At 46.0% G+C, this 25840-nt stretch overlaps 1 protein-coding gene across 3 annotated transcripts in view; it reads left to right on the top strand.

Moving 5' to 3' along the window:
- slc7a2 (solute carrier family 7 member 2) overlaps positions 1 to 25840 on the top strand; it is a 309829-nt gene that overhangs the window by 189734 nt on the left and 94255 nt on the right. For all 3 annotated transcript variants that reach the window (XM_070869767.1, XM_070869770.1, XM_070869763.1), the window contains exons 4-5: positions 945 to 1100; positions 9484 to 9649. In XM_070869767.1, coding sequence (XP_070725868.1) covers positions 945 to 1100; positions 9484 to 9649 — 322 coding nt within the window. The remainder of the gene's footprint in view (positions 1 to 944; positions 1101 to 9483; positions 9650 to 25840) is intronic.

The following is a 25840-nucleotide window of genomic DNA, read 5'->3' as shown; positions in this document are numbered from 1 at the left end:
GAAACACAAAGTTAGCATGCAGGTACAGCAAGGAATTAGGACAGCAAATGGCATGTTGGCCTTTATCACAAGGGGGTTGAAGTACAAGAGTAAGGGCATCTTGTTACAATTGTACAGGGCTCTGGTGTGATCACACCTGGATTTCTGTGTACAGTTTTGGTCTCCTTATCTAAGGATGGATATATTTGCTTTAGAGGCGGTACAATGGTTCATAAGAACATAAGAAATAGGAGCAGGAGTAGGCCATTTGTCCCCTCGAGCCTGCTCCACCATTCAATAATATCATGCCTGATCTGATGTCCTCAACTCCACTTCCCTGCCCGCTCCCCATAATCCTTGACTCCTTTATCATTCAAAAATCTGTCTATCTCCACCTTAAATATATTCAATGACCCAGCCTCCACAGCTCTCTAGAGTAGAAAATTCCAAAGATTCACGAGCTACAGAGAGAAGAAATTCCTTCTCATTTCCCTTTAAAATGGGCGACCCCTTATTCTGAAACTATGCCCCCTAGTTCTAGATTCCCCCACGAGGGGAAACATCCTCTCTCCATTTACCCTGTCAAGCCCCCTCAGAATCTTATACGTTTCAATAAGACCACTTCTCATTCTTCTAAACTCCAATGAGTATAGGCCCATCCTGTTTTGTGTTTTGTAGATCAATAATTATAGTTTGTGTAAGTTAACCTTACAAGGAACAGTTCCAAAACTTGAGATAAAAGAGATGGAGCCTTCCCAAGTGGAACTTAAATTGAGGGAAGCCAACTAGTGGCTGTCTGGAATGGTGACTAGATCTAAGCTGCAGTTATTCATTTAATGAATATTTTGTTCAGTTAATTATCCACAGTTTGCTTTTATTAGTTTCTGCAGTTTGCCGGTGAAGCACTAATGTGAATGTTTTGTAAATTAACTCGGTTTTATGTTTTCATTTATCTTTGCACCTAGGTACTTCAAGTGTTGCCAGGGCATGGAGCGGTACCTTTGATGAACTTCTTGGCAAACAGATTGGAGTTTTCTTTGGCACATACTTCAAGATGAATTCACCAGGATTAGCAGAATACCCAGACTTCTTTGCAGTGTGTCTTATATTATTATTGTCAGGTATGATGAGCGTGAAATTTTAGTGTGTCATTTTACAGTAAGTTGGGAAACACATTTTATATTGCTTATAAAATGGGGGAAATGTCTGTTTGCTTTATTGCAGGGCAGGATCATACAGTCACATTTAAAACACGAGAGACTCACACGCAGATAAATGCAATTTAAAATGAACAATTTGTCCTCAATAGTTTGTTGTCCAGAGACCTTTGGGATAGGGGTATCACCCAGTTGGAGGAAGTCATTTAGCAAATATCTCATGACTTGTATATTCGCATCACATCCATATATTAAAATTAGTGGGACGATTTTTGTCTTCAGTGCTGCTGGATTCCCCCTTGCAGTCCCACTTAATATTTGAGTTGGACATTAATTGGGAAGTTATTAGTGCTTTAGTCACAAATGTCACTGTCACTTCGACACTATCAACCGCGAGGGTCTATGGAGTGTCATCCTCCGTTTCGGATGGCCTCAAAAGTTCGTCACCATCCTTCGCCTGCTCCACGACGACATGCAGGCCGTGATCCTTACTAATGGATCCCTTACAGACCCAATCCATGTCTGGACCGGGGTCAAACACAGCTGCATCATCGCCCCAACCCTCTTCTCAATCTTTCTCACCACCATGCTCCACCTCACAGCCAACAAGCTCCCCGCTGGAGTGGAACTAAACTACAGAACCAGTGGGAACCTGTTCAACCTGCGCCGTCTCCAGGCAAGATCCAAGACCACCACAACCTCTGTCGTTGAGCTACAGTACGCGGACGACGCGCACATACAGAGGCTGCACTCCAGGACAGAGTCGATGTATTTACTGAGGCCTACGAAATCATGGGCCTTACGTTAAACATCAGTAAAACAAAGGTCCTCCACCAGCCTGTCCTCACCGCACAGCACTGCCCCCCAGTCATCAAGATCCACAGTGCGGCCCTGGACAACGTGGACCACTTCCCATATCTCGGGAGCCTCCTATCAACAAGAGCAGGCATCGACGACAAGATCCAACACCGCCTCCAGTGCGCCAGTGCAGTCTTCAGTCGTCTGAGGAAAAGAGTGTTTGAAGACCATGCCCTCCAAACTGCCACCAAGCTCATGGTCTAGTAATACCCGCCCTCCTGTATGGCTCAGAGACATGGACCATGTACAGTAGACACCTCAAGTTGCTGGGGAAATATCACCAATGATGTCTCCGCAAGACCCTACAAATCCCCTGGGAGGACAGGCGCACCAACATCAGCGTTCTCATTCAGGCTAACATCCCCAGCATTGAAGCACTGACCACACTTGATCAGCTCCGCTGGGCAGGCCACATAGACTGTATGCCAGACACGAGACTCCCAAAGCAAGTGCTCTACTCGGAGCTCCTTCATGGCAAATGAGCCAAAGGTGGTCAGCGGAAACGCTACAAGGACACCCTCAAAGCCTCCCTGTTAAAGTGCAACATCCCCACTGACACCTGGAAGTCCCTGGCTCAAGACCACCCGAAGTGGAGGAAGTGCATCCGGGAGGGCGCTAAGCACCTCGAGTCTCAACGCCGAGAGCATGCAGAAATCAAGCGCAGGAAGCGGAAAGAGCGTGCGGCAAACCAGTCCCACCCACCCCTTCCCTCAACGATTATCTGTCCCACCTGTGACAGAGTCTGTGGATCTCGTACTGGACTGTTCAGCCACCAAAGAACTCACTTCAGGAGTGGAAGCAAGTCTTCCTCGATCCCGAGGGACTGCCTATAATGATGTGATGATGAGTCACAAATCTATAGACCTTTGTATCAGTAATTGGCACTAAGCGATGTGTCAGGCAATTCTACAAGTAAGAAGATGCTTAAAGCTATTTAAGCAGCATTTTACTTGGTCCAGTGGATTTTTCCAAAGTTTTTATGAGGTTCACGGCCCTTGGGTATCACATCAGGCTGCGTTGGTGTCCTGGGGAGTTCTCCTCCACCCACTGCAAGGGAAGAGAATCTCCCTAAGTGCTGTGCTTCCCTCCATAAGCATCTGGAGAGAGTGATGGGAGAGCCTGGGTGCAGCTGTGCACCTTTGTGCAGTGCTTGTCAGTGTTTGCAGCACAACTGTCAAAATGTATGTGGGTATGATCCCTTTAAGGAAACCGGCTGACGTCATCAGACCCGCTTCCTTTTAATTGGCTGGGAATCTCGCAGGGCGTGTTTAACAAGCCCCATCGAGGTAAAATCGTGTCGGAGGCGTGAATCAACACAGCTGCGGGGTCGGGACTCGACAAGGACGTCGCACGCCCCGGACCTGCCGAAGTTGGTAAAATCCAGCCCTTCGTGTTTACTTCAGAATGAGAGGCTGGCTCAGGGGTAGTCATTGCGAGGGAGACAAAGGGGTGATTACAGCACTTGTGGGGTTTTTTGTTTGTACAGAAAACTCAATAACAATGAAGTGTTTTCTCTTTTCTTAGTCAAACAGTTTAAACATGTCTTTACTTAGACTGTAACAATATTTGAGTTTCTTTTTCCAAATGATTTGAAAACAAGTTAGATCAATTTCAGAAGCTTTTTGAGTAGAAGTTACACGTGAAATCTATTGCAACTGCTTATTTTTCACTTCGTGGGAGATGAGCTCTGGGGTACAGAGACAAAGTGATGCTAAATTTTTCATTACACAAAGAATTCTAATACAGTGATCATTAATCGAATTTATTTCTCCTTACTAAAATTGAATCATCTCTTTGCTCAGCCTATAATAGTATTCTGGTTTATTTTTCCAAATGATTTGAAAACAAACTGTAGAATGAATTTAAGAAGGTTTTTGAAGTTAAATTTCACATGAAAACTGTTATGTATGTAACCCTTTGGAACTTGTATCACACCGCCACCAGAGGGCCTACCTGTTGGAGTCCCAAGGGATCCCAGCATCCCTTGGGAGCACTGTATATAAGCAGGTCTCCCATGCTGTACCAACATTCTGGAGTTTAAATAAAGGAGCTAAGGTCACATTTACTCATTGTCTACAGTACTCAGTTGCATTACTTTATTATGAGCATAACAACTGGCGACGAGATAACGAAAAACCACGCGAAAATACAAAGAACTGTTGGTATCCTGGAGAAATTCTCAGAAGGGGACAATTGGGAGGCCTTCGTGGAGCGACTCGATCAATACTTCATGGCCAACAAGCTGGAAGGGAACGAGAACGCTGCCAAACGAAGGGCGATCCTCCTCACCGTCTGTGGGGCAATAACCTATGGCCTCATGAAGAATCTTCTAGCTCCGGTGAAACCAACAACCAAATCCTATGACGAACTGTGTACGCTGGTCCGGGAGCACCTAAATCCAAAGGAAAGCGTTTTGGTGGCACGGTATCGATTCTACACGTGTCAACGGTCTGAAGGCCAGTTTTGGTCTCCTAACTTGAGGAAGGACATTCTTGCTATTGAGGGAGTGCAGCGAAGGTTCACCAGACTGATTCCCGGGATGGCGGGACTGACATATCAAGAAAGACTGGATCAACTGGGTTTGTATTCACTGAAGTTCAGAAGAATGAGAGGGGATTTCATAGAAACGTTTAAAATTCTGACGGGTTTAGACAGGCTAGATGCAGGAAGAATGTTCCCAATGTTGGGGAAGTCCAGAACCAGGGGTCACAGTCTATGGATAAGGGGTAAGCCATTTAGGACTGAGATGAGGAGAAAGTTCTTCACAGTCTATGGGTGAACCTGTGGAATTCTCTACCACAGAAAGTTGTTGAGGCCAATTCACTAAATATATTTAAAAAGGAGTTAGATGTAATCCTTACTACTAGGGGGATCAAGGGGTATGGCGAGAAAGCAGAACTGGGGTACTGAAGTTGCATGTTGCACATTGAATGGCGGTGCAGGCTCGAAGGGACGAATGGCTTACTCCTGCACCTATTTTCTATGTTTCTAAGTGGCGCGCTACGAACTGAGGCGCCTTCAATGTGAATTCGATGGATTCCTTGAGCAAATGCTAAGAGACTTTTTTGTGCTTGGCATTGGCCATGAGATTATCCTTCGCAAACTATTGACTGTTCAAACACCGAATCTGAGCAAAACCATAACGATAGCCCAGGCATTTATGTCCACCAGCGATAACACCAAACAAATTTCGTAGCATAAAGAGGTTTCAGCTAGTACTTTATACAAAGTAACGTCATTTTCAGGCAGGAATGCATATGGCAGAACGTACACGCCGGCAGCTGCACGACCTCAGGTGACCCAGAGTCTGCCATCAATCGTTAATGCGAGGCAGTGAACACCTTGTTGGCGCTGCGGTGGTGATCACCGAGTCCATCAATGCTGCTTCAAACACTATGCGTGCAAAGGCTGTGGAACAATGGGACACCTACAGTGAATGTGCAGATGAGCTGCGAATCCTGCAAACCACCAAGTTGCAGAAGAGGATCGATCCATGGTGGATCAGGCTGAACTAGAGACTCGAACCGAGGAGGCAGAAGTGTACGGGGTACACACCTTCACCATGAAATGTCCACCGATCATGTTAAAAGTTGAACTGAACGGAATTCCAGTATCCATGGAACTGGACACGGTTGCGAGTCAGTCCATCATGAGCAAAAAGGCCTTCGACAGCTGTGGTGCAACAAGGCACACAGGCCCAAGCTTAGCCCCATTCCGACCAAGCTAAGAACTTACATCAAAGAGCTGATCCCTGTTATTGGCAGTGCAGAAATAAATGTCTCCTATGATGGAGCAGTGCACGAACTCCCACTATGGATTGTACCAGGAGATGGCCCCACACTGTTCGGTAGAAGCTGGCTGGGAAAAATCCGCTGGAACTGGGACGACATCCGAGCGCTCTCGTCCATTGACGACGCCTCATTGTGCCCGGGTTATGAGCAAGTTTCCGTCGTTGTTTGAGTCAGGCATTGGAAGTTTCTCCGGGGCGAAGGTGCCGATTCACTTGGTTCCCGGTACATGACCCATCCACCACAAGGAACGGGTGGTGCCATATATGATGCGAGAGAAAGTGGAAATTCAGCTAGACAGGCTGCAGCGAGAAGTGGGCCAATCCAATTGTTCCGGTTCTCAACGGCGATGGCACGCTCAGAATTTGTGGGGACTATAAAGTAACAAGTAACCGTTTTTCGCAACAGGACCAGTACGCGCTACCCAAGGCAGACCCTGGTTGGAGGAAAGACGTTCACCAAGTTGGACCTGACCTCGGCCTATATGCCGCAGGAGCTGGCGGAATCTTCGAAAGGCCTCACCTGCATCAACATCCACAAAGGTCTATTCATCTACAATAGATACCCGTTTGGGATTCGATCGGCCGCGGCAATTTCCCAAAGGAACATGGAGAGCCTGCTAAAGTCGGTTCCGCGCCCTATGGTTTTCCAGGACGACATACTGGTCACAGGTCGGGACACCATCGAACACTTGAAGAACCTGGAAGAGGTTCTAAGTTGGCTAGATCGTGTGGGATTCAGGTTGAAATGCTTGAAGTGTGTTTTCCTGGCACCAGAGGTCGAGTTCTTAGGGAGAAGAATCGCAGCAGACGGCATCAGATCCACCGACACCAAGACGGAGGCCATCAAGAACACGCCGAGACCACAGAACGTGATGGAGCTGCGGTCGTTCCTGGGACTCCTCAACTATTTCCTACCCGGGTTAAGCATCTTGCTAGAACCCCTACGTGTGCTACTGCGCAAGGGAGAGGACTGGGTATTGGGCAAATCACAAGAGACTGCTTTTGAGAAAGCCAGAAATCTGTTATGTTCCAACAAATTGCTTGTTCTGTATAACCCATGTAAACGTTTAGTGCTAGCTTGTGATGCATCTTCATACGGGGTCGGGTGTGTGTGTTACAACCAGCTAATGAATCGGGAACATTGCAACCGGTCGCCTATGCATCCAGGAGTTTGTCCAAGGCCGAAAGGGCTTACAGCATGATTGAAAAAGAAGCTCTGGCATGCGTTTACGGGGTGAAAAAAATGCACCAGTATCTGCTTGGTGTCAAGTTTGAGCTAGAAATTGACCATAAGCCGTTCACATCGCTATTCTCAGAGAGCAAAGGGATTAACACCAATGCCTCTGCCCGCATCCAAAGATGGGCGCTCATGCTGTCTGCATACAACTATGTAATTCGCCACAGACCAGGCACAGAGAACTGCGCTGATGCTGTCAGTCGGCGGCCATTGCCCACCACCGGGGTGGAAATGGCACAGCCTGCAGACTTGCTCTTGGTGATGGATGCATTCGAAAACGAAAAGTCACCTTTTATGCTGGACCAGCCAGGATCCTTTACTGTCCCTTGTAAAAAAACAGTGTCCTTCATGGGAGCCGGTCCAGCGTCCCAGCCGAGATGCATGAAGAGGTCAAGCTGTTCCAGCGGCGCAAAGACGAAATGTCCATACAGGCGGACTGTCTTTTGTGGGTTAATCGTGTGGTTTTTCCTAAGAAAGGCAGGGAAACGTTCATACGCAACCTACACAATACCCACCCAGGCATAGTAATGATGAAAGCTTTTGCCAAATCCCATGTGTGGTGGCCCGGCATCGACTCAGACTTAGAATCATGCGTGCGCCAATGCAACACTTGCTCTCAACTGAGCAATGCACCCAGAGAGACACCGCTAAGTTTGTGGTCATGGCCCTCCAAACCGTGGTCTAGGATCCACGTTGACTTTGCGGGCCCTTTTCTAGGCAAAATGTTTTTGGTTGTTGTGCATGCTTATTCAAAATGGATTGAATGTTTAATAAGGTCTGTAAGCACATCCACTGCCACCATCGAAAGCCTACGAGCCATATTTTCCACACACGGCCTGCCTGATGTCCTTGTCAGTGACAATGGGCCGTGCTTCACCAGTGCTGAATGCAAGGAATTCATGGCCCGCAGTGGAATCAAGCACTTCACATCGGCCCCGTTCAAGCCCATATCCAACGGCCAGGCAGAACGGGCAGTCCAAACCATCAAGCAAAGCTTGAAAAGGCTCCCTGCAGACCCGCCTGTCTCGAGTCCTGCTCAGCTACCGTACCAGACCCCACTCGCTCACTGGGCTTCCCCCAGCCGAGCTGCTCATGAAAAGGGCGCTCAAAACAAGGCTCTCTTGTTCACCCTGATCCCCATGATCACGTCGAGGGCAGGCAGCATCAACAAAGCATGTACTATGATCGCGCAAATGTCACGCGATATTGAAGTCAATGACCCTGTTTTTGTACTCAACTATGGACATGGTCCCAAATGGCTTGCTGGCACTGTCATAGCCAAAGAAGGGAGTAGGGTCAAACTTGCCAATGGACTAACTTGCAGAAAGCATTTGCAAGCCAAACTGCGACTCACAAACCGCCATGAGCAACCCGAAGAGGATACCACCAGCTTCGACCCTCCAACACACACACGTGGCAACCGACATCACAGTTCACCACGAAGCTGAACTCATCATTCCCAGCAGTCCGGCAAGGCTAGCTGCCCAGAAGCCCAGAGAAGAACCAACCAACTCACCCACACCTGCATTTGTACCGAGACGATCGACAAGGGAGCGAAAAGCCTCAGATCATCTCACCCTGTAAATAAGTGTACTATTGACTTTGGGAGGGAGTGATGTTATGTATGTAACCCTAGTCACCCTGTATCATATCACCACCACAGGGCCTACCTGTTGGAGTCCCAAAGGATCCCAGCATCCCTTGGGAGCACTGTATATAAGCAGGCCTCCCATGCAGCACCACACTCTGGAGTTTAAATAAAGTAGCTAAGGTCACACTTACTCATTGTCTACAGTACTCAGTTGCATTACTTTATTATGACCATAACAAAAATTATATTTTATCAGTTATTACTTCAGAGGGAAAGGCTTTATTTTATTTATTCAGCAATAAAACAATTATTGTTTGCAGGAAAAAAATAGCTATGCAGCTGTGCTATCTGTATTTATTGATCTTTCAGCAACATGTATATAAAATAAACATTATTTATTTTACAAGAACCAGTTAAAAAAAATACTTCCAGGTGGAAATCTTACCAAAATCCTTCATTGAAGTTCTTATTTCATCCAATGGTGTGAGGCCCACTAGTTGCCCAGAATGGAACCTACTCCTGTTCTCGGGTACCGCTACGTCTATCAGAGGTATAGCGGGCAGGGTTCTAGGGTCAGTTGGGAATGCCCTGGACACTCTCTCTAACTGCTGCCATGATGTAAGTGCTGTGGGCAAAGGAAGTACCTCCCCTTCCTCAGGTGGAATTTGCTGTACACAGCAAAAGGCACAGGACTCTGCCGTGTCTACATCCCATTTTCTGAACCAGAACTAGTGTTCTGGCAATTTTGTGCAATAAACATGATACAATATCTAGTCTATATTCTTCTGTAGTTACTTTTATCTGTTGTGAAAATACTTTCCTGTGTGTAAAGGAACCGTATACTTCTAACATTCTATGCTCCTTTCCTTAGGTCTGCTATCGTTTGGTGTGAAGGAGTCTGCTTGGGTCACCAAAATATTTACTGCCATCAACATCGTGGTCCTTATATTTGTTATTATCACGGGGTTTGTGAAAGGAAACTCTGAGAACTGGAAGATCAGCGAGGAGGCTCTCATAAACTTCACCGTTATAACAAAGTAAGTTTGTTAAAAGAAACTGCGCGTAGTAGACTTTATTTTGCTAGTTATTTATACATTAAATGCTGTAGGATCCTTATTATGAGAAAACTTTAAACCTTTAAACAAAACATTTTGTTGTTGAGAAACACAATTTTGGTTAGTAATTTACTTTTCTGATCTTAGTGCAACACATTGAATGGCCTTTTTGTCTGGGATGCTTTTAAACAAAATGGACAATAGGGCGCCCCAGTGGCACATCAAAATGGTGTCCTAGCATGTTGTTTCATGGAGTAGTAGGATAAAATGTACTGCCCACCATTTCCATTCTGTTCGGAAGTTCAAAACAGTGCGGTAAGATAGCCGAGGATGTTTCACGTAGCTCCCAACACCTGGCTGCAGGAACCTGTGGCAGGACAACTGCTCTTCCTCTGCGCTTTGGAATGTTGTGTAGCACAAGACACATAATTATATGGGGAAAAGGAAAAGCTGTCAGAATCAAAAATACTTCAAATAAATACAGCTGTATTTTGATATTTGATGCATACTATATTAGGAAAGGCCTTAGCAATACAGTATTTACTATCAAAGTAAAATAGCAAATTTGTTTATCCTTACCTTTTACAAACTAGCTGTTCATGCATTTTGAGGCTGTTAAGCAACTGTAGACCATTTGAAGGCTAATTAATAGACCAACTATCTGATAAATAACTTCTTAAATAAACTTTAATCTCCGATTATTTTAAACAATATTGTCCCTTTGAGTTTTCTGTCTGTTTCATAGGTGTGTGTTATGTATGAATTCAGATCACTCTGAGTCACTACATTATAAGTTATTAATAATTTAAGAATAAAATAATGATTGACTTATTTTTGTAGACTACGAGGGCATAAAATGAGTTCAGCAAGCTAACCTTGAATTTTTAACATATTGTAAAGTTCTGATTGCTATTTTGGTTTTAATGAGACTGAAGATCAATTTCTTTGTGGATAGCAAAAATGTACATAAAGACATGCTGACTTTACTCTGAGCACATAGACTTGAAATCTTTAAGGTGTATCAGTTTACTCACAACTGATTGAAACAATAGTGATTCATCAGCAAATTAGAGTTATTAAAAACGCGTGTTTGTGGTTTTAGTGAGATTGAGCACTGTAGGAAAACAGTGTCATTTATCTTGTGAAAAGGATCTTATAAGTTGAATGAGCTCCAGACAGATGGGCCTCTATGTTGTAGGGGCAGTGTGGGGGGGGTGGGGGGGATGTGAAGGTCCTTAACAGTGGGGCCTGATTTAAATTTTTCCAGCCAGTAACCAGCCAGGTTGAGAGACTGGCTGGCTATCGGCCAGGAAGGCCTGCGTTATCAGGCCGTGGAGAGGTCCGTCGGGGCCCAGACAGATCAATTGAGGGACGGATAGAATGCAGAGGGTCCAATCATGGGGAGGGGCGTCCAATTGCATGCAGTGGGAAACCACTTTGCTTGGGGGGCCGGGGAGAAGCACTGTGTTAAAATCATAAATGGGCAGGTTGAGTTCGGAGTTCCCATTTTTAAATTTTGTCTAAGTGTGAAACTGGCTTAAATACAGAAAAACTGTGACCGCCATTGATTTTAATAGCGGCAGAGTTGTGATAATTACCTTCTGTTTTTGACAAGGGTAACAGCGGAGAAGCACAAAAGTCCCAGGAAAATATAAATTTGCATCATTAATGGCATAATCCACTTAGCCCATAATTTCCTCTTTTGCACCATTGATGTAGATGTGCTGTTACAATAGCGCAAACTACTTTTCGCCTGGGTGCAACGCCGCTAACGACTCCTGCTAAATTCCACAGGAGTTTAGCGGCGGCGGTAACCGTTAGCGTTGGGTCAAATAGTGGCCTTCTGTGCTGTAAACTTCTATGGTTATAAAAAGGCTCAATGTAGACCATTCTATAGTAGAATATAATGGGTATCTTGAAAAAGAAATTCACTTGCACAGACTTGAGCATTACCTTTTCAGGTAGGTGACATGTTTAACGATCATTTTTAATAATATATAGAAAGAATATATTGAAAATATTCTATTTCCATCGCACCAGTGTATTCCCCTTTCAGACATTTATTACAGGTTGATGTGATTGTAGTTTCCAGCCTGAGCAGCTGTCAGTACTCTTACACATTGGTTACCATATATATGCGGGATTAGTTTGTTCAGTAACATCTTGATCAGGTGATTTACCCAATACCATCAAACTTTGGTGACAAATTGATACGTCTGTCCAGCTCATCTGATTAGTGAACAGCAGTTGCATTACCTCACAGTGAGAGAAACAACATTGGTGCTGGAAAATACTATTGCATCTGTTGCCTATTGTTAACTTTAAAGGACAAAGAAATCAACTAGAAATTGTAGGTAAATATATCTCCCAATTGGTTGTTTCACAATTTAATTATGCTTAATTTATGGCATTGTATTTTAATGCTTAAAAACCTTCAAACTGCTAGTGTGACAGAACTCATTCAGTAGATAGACTGCAACATTAACAAAAGCATTATCTGATGTTGCCATGGTGTTTCTCTGCTTTTATTATGTTTGCCTGCATTGTTACGCTGATCATATTGAATGGTGGTGCAGGCTTGATGGGCCGAATGGCCTACTCCTGCACCTACTTTCTATGTTTCTATGAGGACCAGAGGTATGTTGTATTAGTCAGTCTTATGATTTATTCAGCAAATTCTGTCAGTGACTTATGATAACAATTGTACAGTGGAATGGCCAATATCAATCCACACACAAAGTTGTTACACAAGATTAGGGCTCATTGGATTGGGGTAATATATTAGCATGGTTTGAAGATTGGATAGCAGACAGAAAACAGAGTAGGAATGAACAGGTTATTTTCGGGATGGCAGGGTAAAACTAGTGGAGTGCCACAAGGATTAGTGCTTGGGCCTCAGCTATTTACAACCTATATCAATGACTTAGGTGTAATGTATCCAAGTTTGCTGACGATACAAAGCTAGGTGGTAAAGTAAGCTGTGAGGAGGATGCAAAGAGACTGCAAAGGAATATAGACCGGCTAAGTGATTGGGTAAAAGGTGGCAGATAGAGTATAGTGTGGGGAAGTGTGAAATTATCCAATTTGGTCAGAAGAATGGAAAAGCAGAATGTTTTTTTTAAAAGCGACAATCTAGTAAATGTTGGTATTCGGAGGGATTTGGATCTCCTTCCACATGAAACATAGAAACATAGAAATTTACAGCGCAGAAGGAGGCCATTTCGGCCCATTGTATCCGTGACGGCCGACAAAGAGCCGCACGGCCCTTGGTCAGCAGCCCTAAAGGTTACATATAAACCTATGAACAATGACGGAAAGGCAAAGAGCACCCAGCCCAACCAATCCGCATCACACAACTGCGACACCCCTTATTCTGAAACATTCTACAGTCCTCCCCAACCGGAGCCATGTGATCTCCTGGGAGAGGCAAAAACCAGATAAAAACCCAGGCCAATTTAGGGAGAAAAAATCTGGGAAAATTCCTCCCCGACCCATCTAGGCGATTGAAATTAGTCCAGGAGATCACCCTGGCCGTATTCTATTCCCTGCAGTACTTACCATTATATCTGCGCCGTCCAACAAAAGGTCATTCAGTCTAATCCCAATTACCAGCTCTCGGTCCGTAACCTTGCAGGTTACTGCACTTTAAGTGCCCATCCAACCATCTCTTAAAAGTGGTGAGAGTTTCTGCATCCACCACTCTTCCAGACAGCGAGTTCCAGATCCCCACAACCCTCTGCGTAAAGAATCCCCCCCTCAAATCCCCTCTAAACCTTCCACCAACCACCTTAAAACTATGCCCCCTCGTAATAGACCCCTCCACCAATGGAAATAGACCCTTACTATCCACTATGTCCAGGCCCCTCAATATTTTGTGCAGTTCGATGAGGTCTCCTCTCAACCTCCTCTGTTCCAATGACAACAAACTGAGGACAGTCTAACCAGTCTGTCCTCATAACTAAGATTCTCCATTCCAGGCAGCATCCTAGTAAACCCCTTCTGCACCCTCTCTAGTACAATCACGTCCTTCCTATAATACGGCGATCAGAGCTGCACGCAGTACTCCACCTGTGGCCTAACCAAAGTATTATACAATTTAAGCATAACCTCCCTGCTCTTATATTCTATGCCTCGGCCAATAAAGGCAAGCATTCCCTATGCCTTCTTAACCACTTTATCCACCTGGCCTGCTACTTTCAGGGATCTGTGGACAAGCACTCCAAGGTCCCTTTGTTCATCTACACTATTAAGTGGCCTACCGCTTAATGTGTATACCTTTTCCTTATTAGCCCTCCCAAAGTGCATCACCTCACACTTCTCTGAATTAAATTCCACCTGCTCTGCCCACCTGACCAGTAGGTTGATATCCTCCTGCAGCCCATGACTTTCCTCTTCATTATCAACCACACAGCCAATTTTAGTGTCATCTGCAAACATCTTAATCATACTCCCTATATTCAAATCTAAATCATTGATATATACCACAAAAAGCAAGGGACCCAGTACTGAGCGCTGCGGAACCCCACGAGAAACATCCTTCCAGTCACAAAAACATCAATCAATCATTACCCTTTGCTTCCTACCTCCAAGCCAATTTTGGAAATAACTTGCCACTTTGCCCTGTATCCCATGACCAGTCTACCATGTGGGACCTTACCAAAAGCCTTGCTAAGGTCCATATATACTACATCGTACGCATTACCCTCATCGACCCTCTTGGTTACCTCATCAATAAATTAAATCAGGTTAGTCAAACACGATCTTCCCTGAACAAATCCGTGCTGACTGTCCCTAATTCCAAATGCAGATTTATCCTGTCTTTCAGGATTTTTTCCAATAATTTTCCCACCACTGAGGTTAGGCTGGCAGGCCTGTAATTACTCGGCCTATCCCTTTTTCCATTGCTAAACAAGGGTACTACATTAGCAGTCCTCCAATCCTCCGGCACCATCCCCAGATCCAAAGAGGGCTGGAAAATGATGGTCAAGGCCTCTGCTATTTCCTCTTTTACTTCGCTCAACAGCCTGGGATGCATTTCATCCGGGCCTGGGGACTTATCTACTTTCAAAGCTGCTAAACGCCTTAATACTTCCCCTCTCACTATATTTATTTCATCTGCATTACCCCTTTCCTTTGTGAAAACAGATGCAAAGTATTCATTAAGAACCCTACCAACATCTTCCGCCTCCACACAAAGATTACCCTCATGGTCTCTAATGGGCCCTACCCTTTCTTTAATCTTAATATATTTATAGAACATCTTAAGGTTTTCCTTAATTTTACTGACCAAGAATTTCTCGTGCTCACTTTTAGCATTCCTAATATCCTTTTTAATTTTGCCTCTTAACTTTCGATATTCTTCTAAAGATTCTAAAGTATTTAGCCGTATATGAATAAGCATCACTTTTTTTCTTAATCCTCCCCTGTAAGTCCCTAGACATCCAGGAATCTCTAGAATTATCTTTCCTAGCCTTTTTCTTTAAGGGCACATGTTTGGCCTGAGCCTTCCGGATCTTCCCCTTGAATGCCTCCCACTGTTCCAACACTGATTTAACCACAAGTAGCTGTTATAGTCCACTATGGCCAAATCACTCCTTAACTTAGCAATATTAGCTATTCCCCAATTCGGAACTTTCATTCAAGGCCTATTCTTGTTTCTGTCTTCACTAAGGAAGACACGAATAACCTTCTGGAAATACTAGGGGACCGAGGGTCTAGCGAAAAGGAGGAACTGAAGGAAATCCTTATTAGTCAGGAAATTGCGTTAGGGAAATTGATGGGATTGAAGGCCGATAAATCCCCAGGGCCTGATAGTCTGCATCCCAGAGTACTTAAGGAAGTGGCCCTAGAAATAGTGGATGCATTGGTGGTCATTTTCCAATATTCTATAGACTCTGGATCAGTTCCTATGGATTGGAGGATAGCTAATGTAACCCCACTTTTTAAAAAAGGAGGGAGAGAGAAAACAGGGAATTATAGACCGGTTAGCCTGACATCGGTAGTGGGGAAAATGTTGGAATCAATTATTAAAGATGTAATAGCAGCGCATTTGGAAATCAGTAACAGGATTGGTCCAAGTCAGCACAGATTTAAGAAGGGGAAATCATGCTTGACAAATCTTCTAGAATTTTTTGAGGATGTAACTAGTAGAGTGGACAAGGGAGAACCAGTGGATGTGGTGTATTTGGACTTTCAAAAGGCTTTTGATAAGGTCTCACACAAGGGATTAGTGTGCAAAATTAAAGCACATGGTATTGGGAGTAATGTATTGACGTGGATAGTGAACTACTTGGCAGACAGGAAGCAAAGGGTAGGAATAAATGGGTCCTTTTCAGAATGGCAGGCAGTGACTAGTGGGGTACCGCAAGGTTCAGTGCTGGGACCCCAGCTATTTACAATATACATTAATAATTTAGACGAAGGAATTGAATGTAATATCTCCAAGTTTGTAGATGACACGAAGCTGCGTGGCGGTGTGAGCTGTGAGGAGGATGCTAAGAGGCTGCAGGGTGACTTGGACAGGTTAGGTGAGTGGGCAAATGCATGGCAGATGCAGTATAATGTAGATAAATGTGAGGTTATCCACTTTGGTGGCAAAAACAGGGAGGCAGAATATTATCTGAATGGTGACAGATTAGGAAAAGGGAAGGTGCAACGAGACCTGGGTGTCATGGTATGTCAGTCATTGAAAGTTGGCATGCAGGTACAGCAGGCTGTGAAGAAGGCAAATGGCAAGTTGGCCTTCATATCGAGAGGATTTGAGTATAAGAGCAGGGAGGTCTTACTGCAGTTATACAGGGCTTTGGTGAGGCCACACCTTGAATATTGTGTACAATTTTGGTCTCCTAATCTGAGGAAGGACAGTCTTGCTATTGAGGGAGTGCAGCGAATGTTCCACCAGACTGATTCCTGGGATGGCAGGACTGACATATGAAGAACGACTGGATCGACTAGGCTTATATTCACTGGAATTTAGAAGAATGAGAGGGGATCTCATAGAAACATATAAAATTCTGACAGGATTGGACAGGTTAGATGCAGGAAGAATGCCCCCGATGTTGGGGAAGTCCAGAACCAGGGGTCACAGTGTAAGGATAAGGGGTAAGCCATTTAGAACCAAGATGAGGAGAAACTTCTTCACTCAGAGAATTGTGAACCTGTGGAATTCTCTACCACAAAAAGTTGTTGAGGCCAGTTTGTTAGATATATTCAAAAGGGAGTTAGATGTGGCCCTTACGGCTAAAGGGATAAAGGAGTATGGAGAGAAAGCAGGAATGGGGTACTGAAGTTGCATGATCAACCATGATCATATTGAATGGTGGTGCTGGCTCGAAGGGCCAAATGGCCCACTCCTGCAACTATTTTCTATGTTTCTTATCCATAACCACTTGAATCTGACTGAATTATGGTCACTGGCACCCAAGTGTTCTCCCACTAATACCCCTTCAACCTGTCCAGCGTCATTCCCCAAAACTAAATCCAAGACTGCTCCCTCTCGTGTTGGGCTTGCTACATACTGACTAAAAAAGTTCTCTTGAATGCATTTCAAGAATTGCGCACCCTCTATACCCTTCACACTAAATTTGTCCCAATCAATATTTGGATAGTTAAAATCCCCTACTAGTACTACCCTATGGTTTTTGGACTTCACAGCAATTTGCCTACATATTTGTTCCTCTATCTCCCTCCCACTGTTTGGGAGTCTATAATACAAGTCCAGCAGTGTGATCGCCCCTTTTTTATTTTTCAATTCGACCCATATGGCCTCATTTGGTGATCCCTCTAACATATCATCCCACCTCACAGCTGTAATAGTTTCTTTAATCAGTACCGCAACCACCACCCACCCACCCCTCCTTTTTCCCCCCCTCTCTATCTTGTCTAAAAATCCTGTAGCCAGAAATATTGATCTGCCAAACCGGCCCCTCTTTCAGCCATGTTTCTGAAATGGCTATAATATCGTACTCCCAAGTGTCTACCTGTGCTCTTAGCTCATCCGCCTTATTCGCTATACTCCTTGCATTAAAGTGTATACCATTCAGCACAGGAAGACCTCCTTGCTTACTACATACATGTTTCCTCTGTCTTACAGATTCACTTTCTAGATTCTTGTTATCCAATTTCTGATTTACTTCCTTCCTTTTTGAATTCATTCGCAGATTTCCATCCCCCTACCAAGTTAGTTTAAACTCTCCCCAACAGCACGAGCAAAACTCCCCGCGAGGATATTGGTCCCGGCGCTATTGAGGTGCAACCTGTCTGGTTTGTACAGGTCCCATCTCTCCCAGAAGCGGTCCCAATGCCTCAAGAATTTAAAACCCTCTCTCCTGCACCAACTTTCCAGCCACATGTTCATCCTCTCTATCCTTCTATTCTTATACTCATTAGCATGTGGCACTGGTAGTAACCCAGTGATCACTGCCTTTGAGGTCTTACCCTGTAATTTTCTTCCGAGCTCCCTGAATTCTTCCTGTAGGACTTCATTCCTTATTTTACCGATGTCGTTGGTCCCGATATGGACCACGACCTCTAGCTGTTTACCCTCCCCGCCCCCAGGATGCGTCCGCTCTGTGACATCCTTGACCCTGGCACCAGGGAGGCACAAAACCATTCGGGAGTCACGTCTATGGCCGCAGAAACGCCTGTCTGTTCCCCAATTATAGAATCCCCTATCACTAGGGCTCTTTTGTTCTTCGTCCCTCCCCCCTGTGCAGCTGAGCCACCAGTGGTGCCTTGGAATTGGCTCTGGCTGCACTCCACAGAGGCACCATCGTCCTTACCGATACTCAGAAGTGAATATCATTTTGAAAGCGTGATGGACTCATTGAGGGGACTCCTGTGCTACCTGCCGAGCACACTTACTACGTCTGGTGGTCACCCACTTCCCCTCTACCTGCACGCCTTTAAGCTGCGGGGTGACCACCTCCTGAAACGTGCTATCCACGTAGCTGTCAGCCTCGCGGATGCACCGTATTGACTCCAGCCGCTGTTCCGGCTTCAAAACGCGGAGCTCGAGCAGTTGAAGCTGGAGACACCTCCTGCACACATGGTTGTCTAGGCTGTTCGAAGCGACCAGGACTTCCCACATGCCACAGGATGTGCACTCCACGGGACTGAGCTGCACTGCCATCCCTCTAGTTAGCCTTATCTAGCTTAAATCTACTTAAAAAGAGATAGAGAAAAGGGAGCTACTTACCAACTCACCTCAATTTTCTTGGAGCAACTAGTTTAGTTTGGATATCTTAGAAATCGCAATTCTCGGCACTTAGTTTGCTCCAGTTCGAGTGAGTTAGTTTAGGTTCATTTAGTGAAGGTATTTTTTTTCAAAAGGGGTGTGTCCAGCCACGTAGGCCTGTTTTGCAAGTTTACTTAAAACTAACTTAGGATGGAGTAAGTGTCCACTTTTGTAAGTTCTGAAAAACCTTACCTAGAGTTAAGTTTAGTGCAGGCACAGCCAGAGACGGGTATCATAGAAGCATTAAATACAAAGGACAAATCAACATCACAACAGGGGGGAGGAAGGAAGTTAGAGGATTTTCCATAAACACCTGCACAATAACATTAAAGAAGCTAAATACATTTAAAGCAATAAGCACAAAACAAAGCAGTACATTTACGAAGCACAAAAAGCAATAAGCAATTAAATAATAAAAAATAGAAGGAACCCTGCACCTAAAGCATAACAACATAAGAATTAGGAACAGGAGTAGACCATCTAGCCCCTCGAGCCTGCTCCGCCATTCAATAAGATCATGGCTGATCTGGTCGTGGACTCAGCTCCACTTACCCGCCCGCTCCCCGTAACCCTTAATTCCCTTATTGCTTAAAAATCTATCTATCTTTGACTTGAAAACATTCAATGAGCCAGCCTCAACTGCTTCCTTGGGCAGAGAATTCCACAGATTCACAACCCTCTGGGAGAAGAAATTCCTTCTCAACTCGGTTTTAAATTGGCTCCTCCGTATTTTGAGGCTGTGCCCCCTAGTTCTAGTCTCCCCCACCAATGGAAACAACCTCTCTGCCTCTATCTTGTCTATCCCTTTCATGATTTTAAATGTTTCTATAAGATCACCCCTCATCCTTCTGAACTCCAACGAGTAAAGACCCAGTCTACTCAATCTATCATCATAAGGTAATCCCCTCATTTCTCGAATCAGCCTAGTGAATCGTCTCTGTACCCCTTCCAAAGCTAGTATATCCTTCCTTAAGTAAGGTGACCAAAACTGCACGCAGTACTCCAGGTGTGGCCTTACCAATACATTAAAGAGTTGTGGCAACACCTCCCTGCTTTTGTACTCCATCCCTCTCGCAATGAAGGCCAACATTCCATTTGCCTTCCTGATTACCTGCTGCACCTGCAAACTAACCTTTTGGGATTCATGCTCAAGGACCTGTTTGTGAACTTGGGGGGTGCCAGGACCGCCCTCCGGGAGCTGCCTGTCTTTTACAGGGAACTCATCAGGGTCTGGAACAAAGTCTCCACCAAGCGCAGCTCTCCGCCGGCTGGAGTGGCGGCCATCCTGCAGGAACCGCTGCTCGGGAATCCGTACCTCCACGGCCGAGGTTTTATGTGGCGGTCGGAAGAGAGGGCTGTGGCTGGTGAGGTGACCAGGGTCAGGGACCTGCTCGATGGCGGAGGAGCGGGCTGGATGGCGCCAGACACGCTGGCGCGGCGCCTAAATTCTGCCAACGTCCGCCACGCGGCCGATGCCATCGAGTCGCTAAAAACAGCTCTGGGCCCTGACTCCGTTAGGTGCATCAAGGAGGCTCAAGCACGTGGGGAATTCCCGTCCGAACTGACCCCCGTCCGGACGGAATTCCTCATCGGCGCCAAACCCCGGAACCTCCCTCGGGGGCCGGCGCCTCACAACTTGAGCCGCCTCGGGGAAATCCCCTCCGTGCCTTTCAGTTCCGCGCGGAGGGGTTTCCTGTACGGGCTGCTCCTGCACACCCTCAACTTTGCCATCCTCGCCGGCCGTCCGGACACGCCATGGCGTACCATCTTGCCGTCCGGAGGAGGCGGGGGTCCCCGATGGAGGGCACTCTACGCAGGGGTCCTCCCACTATTCATCGGGGACTTGGCCTGGAGGGTGGTGCACGGAGCAGTGCCGTGCAACAAATTTTTAAGCCGGTTCACGGACTCCCAGGCCGCCTGCAATTTCTGCGGTCTGGAGGAGTCCGTGTTCCATGTTTTTATTGAGTGCACAAGGTTGCAGCCCCTGTTCCATTATTTGAAGGGGCTGCTCCTGAAATTCTGGCTGCACTTCAGTCCCACTCTCCTGATCTTTGGGCACCCTGTGCGGAGGGGAGCGGGTAGGTCCGAGGGCCTCCTCGTAGGACTGCTCCTGGGCACGGCCAAGGGTGCCATCAGCCGGTCCAGGCAGCGGGCGGTCGAGGGGGTCGTTCAACCTGACTGCCTGCCTCTCTTCCGCTCTTACATCCGGTCCAGGGTGTCCTTGGAGATGGAGCACGCGGTGTCCACCGGTACGCTCGCGGCCTTCCGCGAGAGGTGGGCACCGGAGGGACTGGACTGCATCATCACGCCCGGCAACCAAATTTTAATTTGATTTTACGTTTTTTAAGTTTAATTTGTTTTAATTGCCGGTGCTTTTAGTGTCCCCCTTCCCTTTTATAGGGGGCACTGGGGAAAATTGTGATTTTAGTGCCCAAAAAAAAAAACCAAAAAAGAAAAACACAAAAATAAAACGAAAAAAAAGGGGGGGGAAAAAAAAAAGGGCCTTTTAAATGTCTGGAGTGTCACCCAGGTCGGGTGGCACCGTTTAATGTTTTATGTTTTCGCAGGTAAACTCAAAAGAGTTTCATGCTCAAGGACCCCCAGGTCCCTCTGCACCACAGCATGTTGTAATTTCTCCCCATTCAAATAATATTCCCTTTTACTGTTTTTTTTTTTCCCAAGGTGGATGACCTCACACTTTCCGACATTGTATTCCATCTGCCAAACCTTAGCCCATTCGCTTAACCTATCCAAATCTCCTTGCAGCCTCTCTGAGTCCTCGACACAACCCGCTTTCCCACTAATCTTAGTGTCATTTGCAAATTTTGTTGCACTACACTCTGTCCCCTCTTCTAGGTCATCTATGTATATTGTAAACAGTTGTGGTCCCAGTACTGATCCCTGTGGCACACCACTAACCACTGATTTCCAACCGGAAAAGGACCCATTTATCCCGACTCTCTGCTTTCTGTTCGCCAGCCAATTCTCTATCCATGCTAATACATTTCCTCTGACTCCGCGTACCTTTATCTTCTGCAGTAACCTTTTGTGTGGCACCTTATCGAATGCCTTTTGGAAATCTAAATACACCACATCCATCGGTACACCTCTATCCACCATGCTCGTTATATCCTCAAAGAATTCCAGTAAATTAGTTAAACATGATTTCCCTTTCATGAATCCATGCTGCGTCTGCTTGATTGCACTATTCCTATCCAGATGTCCCGCTATTTCTTCCTTCATGATAGTTTCAAGCATTTTCCCCACTACAAATGTTAAACGAACCGGCCTATAGTTACCTGCCTTTTGCCTGCCCCATTTTTTAAACAGAGGCGTTACATTAGCTGCTCTCCAATCCGCTGGTACCTCCCCAGAGTCCAGAGAATTTTGGTAGATTATAACAAATGCATCTGCTATAACTTCCGCCATCTCTTTTAATACCCTGGGATGCATTTCATCAGGACCAGGGGACTTGTCTACCTTCAGTCCCATTAGTCTGTCCAGCACTACCTCCCTAGTGATAGTGATCATCTCAAGGTCCTCCCTTCCCACATTCCTGTGACCAGCAATTTTTGGCATGGTTTTTGTGTCTTCCACTGTGAAGATGGAAGAAAATAATTGTTTACGGTCTCAGCCATTTCCACGTTTCCCATTATTAAATCCCCCTTTTCATCTTCAAAGGGACCAACATTTACTTAAGTCAGTCTTTTCCGTTTTATATATCTGTAAAAGCTTTTACTATCTGTTTTTATGTTTTGCGCAAGTTTACCTTCGTAATCTATCTTCCCTTTCTTTATTGCTTTTTTAGTCATTCTTTGCTGTTGCTTAAAATTTTCCCAATCCTCTAGTTTCCCACTAACCTTGGCCACCTTATACGCATTGGTCTTTGATTTGATACTTTCCTTTATTTCCTTGGTTATCCACGGCTGGTTATCTCTTCTCTTGCCGCCCTTCTTTTTCACTGGAATATATTTTTGTTGCGCATTATGAAAGAGCTCCTTAAAAGTCCTCCACTGTTCCTCAATTGTGCCACCGTTTAGTCCTTGTTTCCAGTCTACTTTAGACAACTCTGCTCTCATCCCACTGTAGTCCCCTTTGTTTAAGCATAGTACGCTCGTTTCTGACACAACTTCCTCATCCTCAATCTGTATTACAAATTCAACCATATTGTGATCACTCATTCCGAGAGGATCTTTTACGAGGAGATCGTTTATTTTTCCTGTCTCGTTACACAGGACCAGATCCAAAATGGCTTGCTCCCTTGTAGGCTCTGTTACATACTGTTCTAAGAAACAATCCCGTATGCATTCTATGAATTCCTCCTCCAGGCTCCCCCCTGCGATTTGATTTGACCAATCGATATGTAGGTTAAAATCCCCCATGACTACTGCCGTTCCTTTTTCACATGCCTCCATTATTCCCTTGATTATTGCCCGCCCCACCATGAAGTTATTATTTGGGGGCCTATAAACTACGCTGACCAGTGACTTTTTCCCCTTACTATCTCTGATCTCCACCCACAATGATTCAACATTTTGTTCATTGGAGCCAGTATCATCCCTCACAACTGCCCTGATATCATCCTTTATTAACAGAGCTACCCCACCTCCTTTCCCTTCTTGCCTATCTTTCTGAATCGTCAGATACCCCTGTATGTTTAATTCCCAGTCTTGGCCACCTTGCAACCATGTTTCTGTAATGGCCACCAAAACATACCCATTTGTAATGATTTGTGCCGTCAACTCATTTACTTTATTTCTAATGCTGCGTGCATTTAGGTAGAGTGTTTTCATCCTAGTTTTTAAACCATGATTTTTAGTTTTTACCCCTCCTGCAGCCCTTTTATATTCAGTGGCCCTTTTTGTTTCTTGCCTTTGGTTTCTCTGCCCTCCACTTTTACTCATCTCTTTTCTGTCTTTTGTTTTTGTCTCCTTTTTGTTTCCCTCTGTCTCCCTGTATTGGTTCCCATCCCCCTGCCATATTAGTTTAACTCCTCACCAACAGCACTAGCAAACACTCCCCCTAGGACATTGGTTCCGTTCCTGCCCAAGTGCAGACCGTCCGGTTTGTACTGGTCCCTCCTCCCCCAGAACCTGTTCCAATGTCCCATGAATTTGAATCCCTCCCTGCTGCACCACTGCTCAAGCCACGTATTCATCTGTGCTATCCTGCGATTCCTACTCTGACTATCACGTGGCACTGGTAGCAATCCCGAGATTACTACTTTTGAGGTCCTACTTTTTAATTTAACTCCTAGCTCCTTAAATTCGTCTCGTAGGACCTTATCCCTTTTTTTATCTATGTCGTTGGTACCAATGTGCACCAAGACCAAAGTAATAAGCAACCAATCAATAAAAAATAACAAAATAGAAGTCCTACCTTTATGTGAAGGGAAAGTATTTCTGTCAGTGTCTCTCTCTCTGTATCTGACAGTGAGGGGTGGGGGATGTTGTGGCGGGGGGGGGGGGGGGGGGGAGGTGGAGGTGTGTGTGTGTGGGGGGGTGCTGAGCGCGGGGTGTGGGTGTGTGGTGTGGGGGTGTGTGTGGGGGGTATGTGGGGGGGGGGGGTGTGAGGGTGGGGGGATGTGTTGGGGGGGCTGGGGCTGAATGCGGGGGTGGTGTGTAGAGGGGGTGCGGCTGAACGCGTGGGTGTGGGGGGGGGGCTGAACGCGGTGGGAGTGTGGGGGCTGAACGCGGGGGGGGGGGGGGGGGGGAAGAGGGAGGCTGGACGGAGGCACCCCTGCTCTCTCCTCCGGCCCTTCAATCATTTTGAGTGCCCCCCAACCCATGCTCCTCTATCCATTGCCACGCTCCTCCATCCCTTGCCATGCTTCTCCATCCTTTGCCATGCTTCTCCATCCCTTCCCACGCTTCTCCATCCCTTCCCACGCTCCTCCATCCCTTGCCACGCTTCTCCCAAACCAATCACCTCCCCAGTGCCCCCTTCCCACGCTCCTCCATCCCTCCTTGGTACCCAAATACAGACTGGGGGGAAAACGCCCTGCTGAGCCATTGCGCAGATGCGTACGCTCCAACACGCCTGCGCAATGCTGCCGGCACTCAGAAGAACACTGATCACTAGTCCCGCCCTCCTGCAGGTTGCGATCAGCTTGCTGCGCCCCAGGGAGACTCCGTCACGCTCCAGGACGACGGTAGGATTCCGGCGCACTTTTTATCCCAGGCAGGTCATGTAAATCTCGGAGGTGCGCCGTTTTCTCCAGCATCGGAAACTTGGGCCCATAGGTAGAACAAGCAATTAGAACATAAGAACATAAGAATTAGGAACAGGAGTAGGCCATCTAGCCCCTCGAGCCTGCTCCACCATTCAACAAGATCATGGCTGATCTGGCCGTGGACTCAGCTCCACTTACCCGCCCGCTCCCCGTAACCCTTAATTCCCTTATTAGTTAAAATCTATCTATCTGTGACTTGAATACATTCAATGAGCTAGCCTCAACTGCTTCCCTGGGCAGAGAATTCCACAGATTCACAACCCTCTGGGAGAAGAAATTCCTTCTCAACTCGGTTTTAAATTGGCTCCCCCGTATTTTGAGGCTGTGCCCCCTAGTTCTAGTCTCCCCGACCAGTGGAAACAACCTCTCTGCCTCTATCTTGTCTATCCCTTTCATTATTTTAAATGTTTCTATAAGATCACCCCTCATCCTTCTGAACTCCAACGAGTAAAGACCCAGTGTACTCAATCTATCATCATAAGGTAACCCCCTCATCTCCGGAATCAGCCTAGTGAATCGTCTCTGTACCCCCTCCAAAGCCAGTATATCCTTCCTTAAGTAAGGTGCCCAAAACTGCACACAGTACTCCAGGTGCGGCCTCACAAATACCCTGTACAGTTGCAGCAGGACCTCCCTGCTTTTGTACTCCATCCCTCTCGCAATGAAGGCCAACATTCCATTCGCCTTCCTGATTAACTGCTGCACC

Source organism: Pristiophorus japonicus, chromosome 2, assembly GCF_044704955.1.
Source record: "Pristiophorus japonicus isolate sPriJap1 chromosome 2, sPriJap1.hap1, whole genome shotgun sequence".
In the NCBI taxonomy this organism is placed as follows: domain Eukaryota; kingdom Metazoa; phylum Chordata; class Chondrichthyes; family Pristiophoridae; genus Pristiophorus; species Pristiophorus japonicus.
Note: the sequence above shows the minus strand (reverse complement) of the source record. Positions and strands in the feature narration are given on the sequence as shown.